The 13,058-nt window shown below is 38.5% G+C and overlaps 1 protein-coding gene across 1 annotated transcript; it reads right to left on the minus strand.

Moving 5' to 3' along the window:
* Window positions 1-616: 616 nt before the first annotated feature.
* On the minus strand, window positions 617-3,645 carry LOC139469584 (neuronal acetylcholine receptor subunit alpha-7-like). Its single transcript, XM_071251789.1, has one exon. The coding sequence runs from the start codon at window positions 3,623-3,625 to the stop codon at window positions 2,384-2,386; it is 1,242 nt and encodes a 413-aa protein (XP_071107890.1). The 5' UTR covers window positions 3,626-3,645; the 3' UTR covers window positions 617-2,383.
* Between the last annotated feature and the right edge of the window lie 9,413 nt (window positions 3,646-13,058).

A 13,058-nucleotide genomic window follows, 5' to 3' on the forward strand; every position in this document is an offset into this window, starting at 1 on the left:
GCATGATAGTGTTCAAAATATGCACTGGATTGTTATATTTGTTGCAATAAGTTCCTCCAGTTTTACTGGTTCCAATATCATCAATAACCCGTTCTTTCCAATCAAAATACAGCATTCAGTTATTTTGGTTTGCTCCGCATGTAATAACATGAGTGAGTGAGTGAGAAACATAATCAGGGCGAACCGGCATTCGAACCCACAATCATAGGTTTCTGGCGTGCCCAAGGGACGCAACTCTGCACAGTGAATCACGGTGCCTTAGACGACTGGGCCACCCGTGCCCCCTGTAATAACATGAATGCATAGAAAGTGATGAGTTAATGTCGATACCATGATGGAGGGATAGTTGTTGATGATTGATGCAATTATTAACAAGATAAAATGCAAGCAGTCAGAAGTGACATTTAGACTAACGGTGTCCTAATCTGATTCAGTAGAGACATGTATGTGGCGACAATGGCGACTCTCCATGACGAGTATGAACCTATGATGTCAGCTAACCTCACATTCAGGTGAGTTTACAAACAGGTCATGAAATCACAAACACGTGCACGTGTCAATAAAGAGGATTTATTACTGACAATGTAAATCTATCCGAATTGAAACTTTTGTCAAGATGTAATGATGACCATCATAGGGATACACAAAACCAATGCTATACTACTGACGTAATACTTCAGTAGAAATATAATATATAATGCATGGATGCTTCAATAAAACAACCGTGAAGATCCGGGTTAGAATAGGTCTTCAACAACCCCTTGCTTATCTTAAAAGATGACCATGCTTGTAGCACTAGATTGTCTGGTCCAGACTCGATTATTTAAAGACCATCGTCATATTGCTGGAATATTGCCAGCAATATGTGTGGCGTTAAACAACAAACTAACAAACAAACACATACATATGAACACGTGGACAGACATGTGGAGAGAAATATCCATAGTAAAGGAATACGTAGATTGAATTACACTACAAGTACGGTATTAGGCAACCAACAGAACTGTCAATAGAGTGAGTGACCGATGCCGTTAGCAAGACCAAACATATTGTAAACTTAATAGTAAACAAGCTTGTGTCAACTATGAACAACATCGTATGGGTCGCGATCAATCTATTCCCCATTAGGATGTAGTCAATTAGTTACATATACTAACACTGACACATCAAGTGGTTTGGTGTCGTATGTTCGCATTGCCTATATGTTATTCGGTTACAGTTTATAAGTTCATATGTTATACGTTTTAAGCTCACGCGTAGTGTTTGACATGTCAGAAATATGCTCTCTTAAGAAAACCCATCACTGTTGTTAGGACGAACAGCATTAAAACAAACAAGAAAAAAAGTTTGTTTAATCTGCTGACTCGCTTCCAATTCATTGATGGGGGATTCAATTATTTCTTCGACATTGTTTCCTGTGGCACGGTCTCCTGGTGTCCAACAGCAGGAGTGCCACAGAAGCATCTCTCCCAGGTCCTTGTTATACGCCCCATCCAGGAGGGAAAAGACCTGGTGGCAGCGTCTCGATGGAACACCTGCACGATCCAGATGGTCAGAAACACGTAGATAGAGCTCGTCACAAACAGGGAGGAATGAAGATCGTAAATGGGTATTCTATCAGCGTTTTTTGGTTGGAGTCCAGTGATGAAGGTCAGGGATACAGTGATAAGCAGCAGCACTGTGATTGCAGTCACCCCACTAAAAGATTATTTCCACAATGATATAAAAAATGTAAGCCAACAAAATTGTCTTCCAACGCATGGAAACATCATTGAGTGTGTTATCCCACATTTACATTGTTTGTCCATGTTTGTTGGGAAATCCCAGTGACGTCATTGAAAAGCATTCAAACACAAATGAGTCTCCGTCAATGATAGGTGTCGTGGTTTTGTACTATATGAGACAAGTTGCAGAGAGTTTCGAAAATGCCTAATCAACAAAGGAAAATAAGATTAAGTTCAACAAGGATCGTTTTGAAAATTTACCTACGCAGCTTAAAGTATTATCTTACCACATGGACATCATGCAGGTGATCAATAAATGGATACGTCAACAAATATATTATATAACCATATATACACGCCTATAAACTTGTACAACCACAACATTTACATGTTAAAGACACTGTTGGGGCTGACACAGGAAAGCGTCAATTACACATGGGATAATACATAAAGTACCCAATGGAATAACACATGAACAATCTTAAGAATGAAACATTGGTGTATCCATGAACATTCACATGGAACAATTGAACTATGCCCTCAACACACTTTCAAACATACATGTATACAAACAACAAGTGATAAGGTAAAATAGCCAGAAATGAATCCCTGAGTGGTTAAGTCCACGAGATCTTAAAATTGTTGGGTTTTGGGGGATTTTACAAATATGCTATCTTAAGAGTAGAAATGACTGTTGTTAAGGTGTAAGCAATAAAAAACACGCAGAACATAATCCTGTCGGCCATTTTGCTAACCCTAATCCAAGACACAGATGGACATTCGCAAGCTGCCATCGCCAAGTTCTCCTTGTTTCCCACAGCTGGAGTGCCACAGAAGCATCTCTCCCAGGACCTTGTCAGACGCCCCATCCAGGAGGGAACGGGTCTGATGGCAGCGTCTCGGTGGAACACTTGTACGATCCAGATGGTCAGAAACACGTAGATAGAGCTCATTACAAACTGGCCAACAATGAAGATCGTGAATACGGGTATACTGTCACCGTTCTGTGGCAGCATTCCAGTGACGAAAGACAGGGAAACCGTGAAAGACAGCAAAACTGTGATGGCAAAGGACAGCTTCTCCCCAGACTCCACAGGAATGAGGAACACCACCACATTGACTAATCCCAGCATCAGGACAGGCAGGAGAGTTGTCAGTATCGCAAGGGATGGCTTTCTCTTCAGGGTCATTTTAAAGTTAACAAATGGAATAGGCGTGTTGTTGGCTTCACTGATCACTCTTTGCGCAGATGTGTGCATGATATCCCATTGGCTGTTAGCATTGAACAGGTCTAATCCTATCGAGTTATTGATCGGTTGTAAATCCACTTCTTTCAGACTATCTCCCCAATTAAACGTACTGTAAGTACATTCTTGTTCATCCAAAGGAAAATTGGTAACATCCATTTGGCAGAAAGTCTTGAAGGTATCGCCAGGTGCCCAATTCACAATTCCATTGGCTGTCACTTTCATGATCCCGAAGTCGAGTCCCAGGGGTTCAACACTATCCACCACGTTACGAATAGTGATGTAAGGTCTCCACACCATCCCATAGTCAGGACTTATTTCACTGACCCCTCCATACTCGCTGGCGTTCCAAGTTAGGAACTCATCTTTCCAGATAACTAAGAGAAACCCATTGGCTGTCACTGTCTGAGTCACTTCATCAAAATCGGACATGCTGAGAAGATGAAGTTGTAATGAGACTGTGACGGTGTCACTGCTGTTCTTGACAGGTCTTACTTTGGGGTTGTTGTTTTTGATGATGTCATTGTGTAGTCGAAGTATATGGTGGTCATCCTGACCCCTAGTGGTCCCCAGTAACAACAGTAAGTACAGTCCACATGCCACAACCTTGAGTCGAGGCACCCTTATCTCTGTGTACAGACCCGACACATACATTCTCTGTCTTGTACTTCACGAGCAATGTGCACCCACTACTAGGAAGCAAGGCAGTGTCGAGCTCTACTATGAAGCAGCATAACGTACTGTGCGTCACTCTATGCTATATACTTGTTGTTCTGCTCCAAATGACCGAAGCACTGTAAAACACACGGTACAAAACGTCTGCCCACACAGCACTCCCTTGTCCCCCTGCGCAATTAAGATGAATTGCAAAATCATCGCATTGATCAATAATGTCACCAGTGCTCAATGCACTGATGCTGCCAAGCGAGAGATTAGTTACCTTTCAAGTGTATTTAGTTGAGTTGATAGTATCACTGGAGTGAAATATCAACTAAATAAACAGATGACATTAAGTTTATGTTTGTGCGCTTTACAGATGACACAAATGTTAGGCAGAGGAGATTAAATTGTATTCAGGCCATGACTGTGTCATTGCTGTTCTTGATTTGCTCACGACAAATGCTTTTACCTGTGCGTTGTTTGAATTGTGAACGCCATTAACCGAAATGGTTCACTGCTGTATTTGTGTTATTCTATCATCAGTCATTATGTAAATACTATGTGATACACTCTATAAAGCCCATGGAGGTACATCCAATTGACTGCACAATTAACGGAAGAAGTTAATGTCGTTGTGCCGATTCCAAAATGTGGTCATTAACTACCACAAAGAATGACAAACAGACAATTACAGCTTCTTTTCAGTGATGTATTAATGCAATAATGCCTGCAGAAACATGTGAATATATAGAAATTGACACAGCACCAAACTGTATACAAAATGCCGAAAACATGACTTTTATAATGGAAGTTCATCCATAGTAACAAGCAAATAAAGATCAATCAACTCTATTTTTGTTTCTAGTGCATTGCCCTCATACTGATTATATGATCACAATTATTACAACTTAATAGAGTGAGTGAGTGAGTTGGGTTTAACACCGCTTTTAACATTATTCCAGTTATATCACGGCGTGTCAGCTTAATGTGGGAGGAAAGCCCGAAGTGATGCAGGTCTCATACGTTTACCACTTCGGTGAAACCCACGAGCATGGTTATGGTGCTGACAAACCTAGAAACATAATCGGGGTGAACCGGGATTCGAACCCACCATCATAGGTTTCTGGCATGTCCAGAGGACGCAACTCTGCAAGCGAATCACGGCGCCTTAGACGACTGGGCCACCCGTGTCCCCCAACTTAATAGAATGTGTGAGTAGTACAAGATGGATCATGTTTTACCATATTTTATTTATACGCAGCCAACTGTGTGTTGTTTTTTGCACATAGTGTGATCAGTTACTCTGGGAAACCTTGTTATTAATGATTGAAGGTAAAACTATTTACTATTCCTCTACTAAAAAATGCCAAAGATAAATGAAAAGAATTTGAAAAAAGAAACAAACTTAGAAACATTACAAAAAACAATTGGATAAGGTCAATGAAATTGCTGGAAAATGTATTTAAAATCAAATTGATACGATGGGGAAAACAAATTGGATGAAATAAATAATCAACTAATTCACGGTATGTTGATCAGATCTAGTGCTAAATGGATTGAACATGAAAAGACAACCAAATACTTTCTGAAATTAGAATCTAGAATAAATCTCTCATTGAATTGGAAAAACATGAGAGCTCAGGCAATACTAAACAAAACGAAATTGTTTTACGAAAAGCTGTACACTGCACCAACTGATTTGTTTTAAAAACCTTAATTTCCAATATTAACACATTTGAACTCAAATATCATAATCATAGAAACATATGAAGCGTGAAAAACTCCAGGACCGGGTGGTTTTACAACGGAGTTTTTAAAAAGCATTTGGTAAGGATAAGAAGAGATTTTACTGAAATCATTTAATCGTGGCTTCAAAAAGGGTACATTATCAATTTCACAGTAGCAGGGGTGAAAACGTGCATCCTGAAAAGAAAGAAACCTAAAACATATCTGAAACATTGGCGTCCTAATTCCCTTCTAAATACTTCATAGAAAGCTGGCGCTGCAGCCATTGCAAATAGAATAAAAATTACCCAGTATATTAAGTGAAGACCGAAACTGTTTTGTTGTTGATAGGTATATTGTAGAAGTAACTGGACTTATCTGAGATTGATGGAACGTACGGACACGTTTCAGAATCCTGGCTCACTACTGTTAATTAACTTTGTGAAAGTTTCACTTCAGTAGAAATCCGCCGATGATACAACGCTTACATTTGACGGAACTGAAACAAATGCCTTTATAAAGTTTTAACACATTGCAAAATTTTGCGCGTTTTCTGGTTCAAGGGTAATTGTGGATAAAACAAAATGAGTACTAAATGAGTAAAAAATGGATTTTTGATTGCTCACAAACCGAGTATACACTTCTGGGAATTTATTTTGAAATTGATCTAGACTGTATGGAAGAAAAGAAATAGAACGAAAAACTAACAAAAATTGAGAAACAGATGAATATATGGTAAGCCTGAAACTTACGGGAAACGGGAGAAACACTGTTCTAAAGTCACTCTTACGCTCAAAATTTTGTAATCTATTTTGCCCTCCTAAATCCTGCAGTTACTTTCATAGATAAACTCAAAAATCTGTTTCAATTTTATATGGAAGAGAAAACCTGAAAAAAAGTCATTTTAAGCCCTTAGTATTAATAATAGAATTACATAAGTTGAGAAGTGTAAGCCGATTAAATAGCGGCATTCAAATGTTGAATTTATACTTCTTGAACAGATTGTTAATAACTATGCAAGCCTTAGCGAACATTCAGTCATTACATAAATAGAAAATATATATCCCGTCAATTACAAATATTTACTGAAAATAAATTTATTATTTAATTTAATACTCCAAACAAGAACAAGAAGTTCAGCCCAATCTTTATGGGATAATGATAATAATTAAAGTGCGATCATATACTGCATTTGGTACAAGAAATGTATGATTTGAAGTATTTATAATTATATTTTCAATTAAAACAACATTTGCATTATGAAGATATTAAAATGCTGTTGTTCCATATGCACAAGAGTGAGTGAGTGAGTTAATATTTAAAGTCACATCGGCAATATTTCAGCGATATAGTGACTATATCAAATTATACAATACATCAATTTAGAATACAAACCTGTCGAGAAAGGACAGTAAAAGAACTAGATTATCACAGATGTAGGTTTAAAACTAGTAAATGACCATAAAACTTGACAATTCATACAATACAATACAATACAATACAATACAATACAATACAATACAATACAATACAATACAATGTAAAATTGGGCTACATATCCCCAGCAACCTAGAGGTAGGCCCCCATCCTGGGGACCATGGGGATTTACAGTACCTTTGCTACTTGCATATGACCCCGGCAGGATTTACACCATCTCTCTGTTACTGGTGATTATGGAGAGGTTTAGCCAAAATTAAAACAAACAAATATTATACGATTAAAAACCTGGTATATATAAAATACTTTGAATGAAGTGGACCTACGCACCCTCTCAGGGGGATACTAATATTACGCTACTTCAACCCCAATCAAGGGTACAACAACTAACAATCTCAGTTCATAATCATGTACTACGATTTATAAAATTTATAATTTTCTACATCAAAATTCATTAATCAATTCAATTTCTTTTAAAAATCCAAGAATTAAATGAGAGTTTAAGTTAAAAAGATCCTTGAGTGATGAAACGTTGAAATATTGATTCCCTTTTGATGGCAAAATCAATACAGTCAAGCAGGACATGCTTGACCGTGATTCTCTCATCACAAGAGATACAAAACGGATGATCCTAACCTTTCAATAAATACTCGTGGGTGTATCGGGAATGACCAATACGACATCGTCTAAGAATGACCTCTTCAAATCTGGACTGACAGCCCAAGTAGGTGTAACCAGTATTTGGTTTAATTTCATGTAACTTATTGATACCTACTTTGGTGTCCCACTTCATTTGCATTAGATATCTGATGTAATATCTACTACCAGGCTGGTGTCACAGATTTGTTGAGTGCTGCCTTTGCAGCAGCATCGGCCATTGTGTTACCAATAATACCAACATGGCTTGGTAACCAACAAAAGACGATGTCATATTGGCTAGTAGCAAGATCATTATGTAATTCTATTATTTCAAGTAAAAGTGGATGATCACAGGAAATATTCTTAATGGCCTGAAGACAGGAAAGGGAATCAGAAAATATGATGAACTGTTTATGTTTAGATTGTGTATGTATATATTGGAGAGCTGTTAAAATTGCCTTAGATTCTGCAGTAAAAATTGAACTGGCGACTGTTATTCTTGATGACAGGGTGTTGGATCCAATGACAGTGGCACTAGCAACTGCACCACCGCCCTGTAAGTGTTAAAGGTGCCTCTTTGTTCACTATATTTCTGCTGATAAAGTAACTGATTGGTATATATCTGATTTCTTTAGGTTGGTTAACGTCAGATCGACCTGTGGCTTTGTAAACTGTCACGGGGGAGAAGACAAAATCTAAATGGAAGATATAACTGTAAGGTTAATGTTAGCATCAGAAATGGCAGGTTTCATTCTTATTCCAAGTGGAGGAATAAGCGCTGTTTTTGTCCATACAAATCCTCATAAGAGGGGTGAAATACACATTCAAATGCAGGATTAGTTGGATTAGAATAACGTTTTGTAACATATTACAATACTAATTTTAAGCGACGATGTTTCAGGGATGGCTCATCAGCCTTAACGTACAGACTACTAATGGGGGAAGTTCTGAAGGCACCAAGGCAAAGCCTCAGACCTTGATGATGAATGGTATCAAACAATTTTAATTTCCTTTTACAGGCTCCACCATAGACGATGGAGCCATAATCTAATTTAGAGCAAATCAGCGATCGGTACAGGTGGAGTAGAGTTTTCTGATCCCCACCCATTTTGAATTGGAAACAACTTTCATCAAATCTAGGGCCTTCAGGCATCTATTATTTAAATGTTTGATGTGAGGTAAAAATGTCAAATGTCTGTCAAAAAGTATACCAAAGAATTTTGCTTCATTGACAACCTTAATAGGAATGCCATCCAAAACTAATTCTGGGTCTCTGTGAGGCTTGTACTTCCTGCAAAAGTAAATACAATTTGTTTCAGATTTCGAAAATTTAAAACCGTTTTCTAAAGACCATTTATGTATTGTATTGAGACATAATTGTAAATGTTTTTCTATAGTATGCATATTATTTACCTCGACAAGATACGTTAAAATCATCCAGAAAAACGATCCATCAAGTGAATCATTTAAAACTTTTGAGAGACTATTTATTTTAATACTAAACAAAGTGACAGACAAAATACTGCCTTGTGGGACACCCTGATCCTGATGATAATGATCAGACAGGGTAGAACCCACGCGGCCTCGCAATCCAAAGTCATGTAAATCTTTTAAAATACCTTGTTTCCATGCAGTGTCATATGCTTTTTCTAGATCGAAAAAGATCGAAACAATGCATGTTGCTTGTTTATTATTGCATTCTTAACGAATGACTCCAATCGAACTAAATTGTCAATGCTACTGCGATTTTTACGAAAACCACATTGAATATTTGTTATTCAATTATTGGATTCTAAGAAAGTAGTCTATTATTGACCATGCGTTCCATGGTTTTGCAAACGCAACTAGTCAATGAAATTGGTCTATAATTTGATGGATCGGTATGATCCCGTCCAGGTTTCGGTATGGGAGCAACAATGGCATCACGCCATGAAGAAGGAAATTTACCAGATGTCCAAATATCATCAAATATCAACAGTAGGGTTTTTAAATATGATTCCGGTAAATGTTTCGGGAGTTGATAATGGATGTTATCAGTTCCTGCAGCAGGATCATGAGCATGCCCAAGGGCAGTATGGAGCTCGTGGATGGAAAATATTTCATTGTAGTCTTCCCTAATCAAATTTATCTGTGGTTTTGAGGAAGGATTCCTGAAGACAAAATGCTGATGGCTTGAAATCTTGAATTAATAGCTGAAGATCATTAAAATTGTTCTGAAATCCTCCACAATTCCATTGTATTAAATTGGGAAAGCAACTCATGGAGGCTCAATTGGAGATCGTGAGCGGGGGGAAGGTCCTCTATGCTGTATTTGTAGCGATGGAGTGACCTCCATGTCTAGAGGTTGAAAGGTTTTATGAACCTCCAGACGAACATTCAATGACAAAGGCTCCTCAACATGTTTAAGGGCCTTTGCTTCTTTCCTTCGTTGTTTTTTTTTCCTTTGTTCGTAAGTTGTCTATTAGTTTTCATTTTTCAGGTACATAGTCTGGTTGAATAACACGTTCTTGCAAAGGTACAGCTTCTGGCAGCGGTTCAGTTTGTGCAGCTGATTAAGTGCAGGTGTCAGCATCTATTTGATACAGAATTTTCTGATCTGTGGATATCCAGCTAATAGCTGTTTAAGCTGTTTTTCGCGTCTGTAAATGAGATATCAATTGTGAATTTCAGTTTTAGAATTTTTGTCTATGTCACAAAAGAGGGACATGATTTGGAGGTTGACATATGATCACCACTGCAGTTAGCACATTTGATAGTATCCGTGCAGTCTGTCCTACAATGGGTCTTACTGCAGCGGGAGCAAATTTGGGTATGGCGACAGCATTTGGCTCCGTGTCCAAATTGTTGACATTTGTTACATCCACTCCGATGCTAAAATAACTGGCTTTAATGGAGGAAGGAAGCTTGCGAGGGTAAATGTGAAAAGATACGTAGTTGTTTTAATGATAGTATCACTATCTTTCATGGTGAACCGTTTCACAGAAGAAACACCTTGAGATTTCAATTCTGCCACAATCTCTTCTACAGACATGTCTGTGAGGCACTTTCACGTACAATGCCCCTACATGAATTGAGGTTTTTGTGCACAGAAACAACAATCTCTGTATTTGCAAAATGTTTGGCTTTGAGTAGATTCCGAGATTGCTATCTCCTTGCACATTCCACAAGCAGGGAACCGGACCGGAGACGAGTAACATTTCTTACAGTACCACAAATACTTTCAAAAGATTTTGAAACTACAAAGGGGTTGGGTTTGAGAGGCTCACCTTCAACCCTCTCTAGAACTAGAAATCATGGCCACGCCACAAATCAATATTTTGTACAGATTCCTCAGCAGAAAGTAATGCAGCATCTGTATCAATATGCCTTCTTTTATTTATTTTTTATCCAGAACAAGTGAACTATGGGGTATCCATTATGGAAGAACTGATATTCAACAACCCTGCTCCTCACCAACCATGGAGTGTCTACAAGGACGGTGCTGCAGTGGGAGCCGACTACAAACACCAGGGTTTCAGGGGTGCTATACTCCAGCAGAAAAGACACAGGAAATAAAATTGTCAAACAGTATATAAGTAAGGCTGGTTCCGCCCCGGAGACAGTTAGCTGATGACAAATAGAACCCGATGCTCAATAATGCCAGAATGGCCCATTAGCAACCGCCTTCTGGCATAGGACTCTAGGCAGATTTATAATGTTTCCAAAATCTTAAGGATATATTCAAAATCGAAATATGCCTTGCACAGGGCATGGCGTGACCAGCCGATTGATAGAACCGGCCCATTCTACCACCCGTCTAGGTGAAGTTAGGGTCAAAGTGGTGTGTTGGGCAAAAGGGACACTTTTCCTGGCTCCAGTGCCCTCAACCACCAAAAATCCTTCCTCCACCGACACAGGGACACAGACAGAGCAATTTAGGAAAACCTTGTCTAACCTTGTGTACCCATTCCAATCCTCTGCTTATCAACTCGACACTCGCAAATAAACATTTGTTCGCTACCCTTCTAAATTAGATTATGAAACGTTACCATGTTATTCCAGATGGGAACACAAATCACAATATACTGACAGTGATTGAAAAGCTTTTAATATTCTCGCAGGTAAATGCACTCAAAGTATACGTCAAGATCACAGATAGTCTTGTATATATTAATTATATCTTAGTACTTTAGATAGATGTATAATGGTATGGTTACATTAGTATATTAAGGTTGTTTTTAGATATTGTCAGGTCATACTATGGGAACAGGTTAGATTCAGGGAAGCGTGACTGGGTACGGCTGATAGTTGGGGAGTTAATTGGTGTAACAATAGGGAGGTCAGGGGTAGCTTGGACTTTGGGGTCAGTTTAAATTGCGGGGCAGGGCAATAATTTGTACAGTCAGCCAGAATCAGTATGTTCATTTAAGGCATGGACGAACATTGTGGAAGATTTCTACTCATGGCGTAAGTTTTTACATTTTTTTGTTTCATGTAAAATTGTATTTTAGAGGATAGAATTTTGAGTTATGCATTGTTTTCAAATGTAATGATATACACATACAGATTGTAATAACGTAAAGCCACTGTAACAATAACAACAACATGATCAAAGTATAAACAGCTCGACTCAGTAAAATGTAAATCGGAGTATTGGTGCATTGTTGTATGTATTGTAAAGTAGTGACACATACCTCAGTAACTATAGTTGCTCATATTATATTTTAATGTCATGGAACTGGCCGGTTATGCTAATAGTCAAGTACGTAGGAGGAAAGAAGTACCTCCGATAGTACGTAGTAGGAAGGACGAACCTCCAACATTACGTAAGGAAAGAAGTTCCCCGACGCTACGTAAGGAGAAATCTCCGTTGCAGTGAACATCATATGATGAACACAGCCGTGGCATCTAAGTAACTCAGGAACCCTTAACGTACGTACGTAGCTTACGTATGTATTCTGGTAAGTCATGGCTTGACAGAACGGAGCCACTAAGGCCTGGAGAAAATCGGGGAAAATCCAAAGTTGGACTGCCTTGGTGGTTGGAGGGCCCACACCGAGTTCCAAGACCTTAGAATAAAACTGATATTACCTTGTATAATAAGTGAAGACCGAGAAGGTTTTGTTGTTGGAAGGCATACTGAAGAGTCGAAGTAACTAGGCTTTTTAGATTTTCTGGCTTACCACTATCAGAAACCTTTCAATTCGCTAGATAGAGAATAGTTCATAAACGTTTTAAGTTTTCTTTAATTTCGTACCAAGCATTTATTGTTGGATAGAAACGTTCTGCAATTCCTCTTGTCATATATCTTAGTAGGATGTCTGGACATTCAATATGGCTACAAACTTCATCCTGTGGCCAGGCTCGCTGATTTGCTTATTGAGAGTCAACGTATCCCAACTGCACAGATCAATTCTTTTGACATCAGCCACTAGATTGTCTGGGCCAGACTTTATTATTTACGGGCCACCGTCATATGGCTGGAATATTGCTGAGTGCGGCGTAAACAACAAACTAACAAACAAATATCAACAGACAATGGAAATACCACTTACACATGAACACGTGGATAGACATGTAAAAAGAAATATCCATAAAAAAGGAATACGAATATCACATACCTCACCAGTACGTAAATAGACAACAA

Source organism: Haliotis cracherodii, unplaced genomic scaffold (assembly GCF_022045235.1).
Source record: "Haliotis cracherodii isolate W230 unplaced genomic scaffold, xgHalCrac1.p SCAF_2, whole genome shotgun sequence".
NCBI classification, from domain to species: Eukaryota; Metazoa; Mollusca; class Gastropoda; order Lepetellida; family Haliotidae; genus Haliotis; species Haliotis cracherodii.

What these genes read in the sequence shown, in the direction of transcription:
- LOC139469584 (XM_071251789.1), bottom strand. Translation starts at nt 3,625, where the DNA reads ATGTATGTGTCGGGTCTGTACACAGAGATAAGGGTGCCTCGACTCAAG.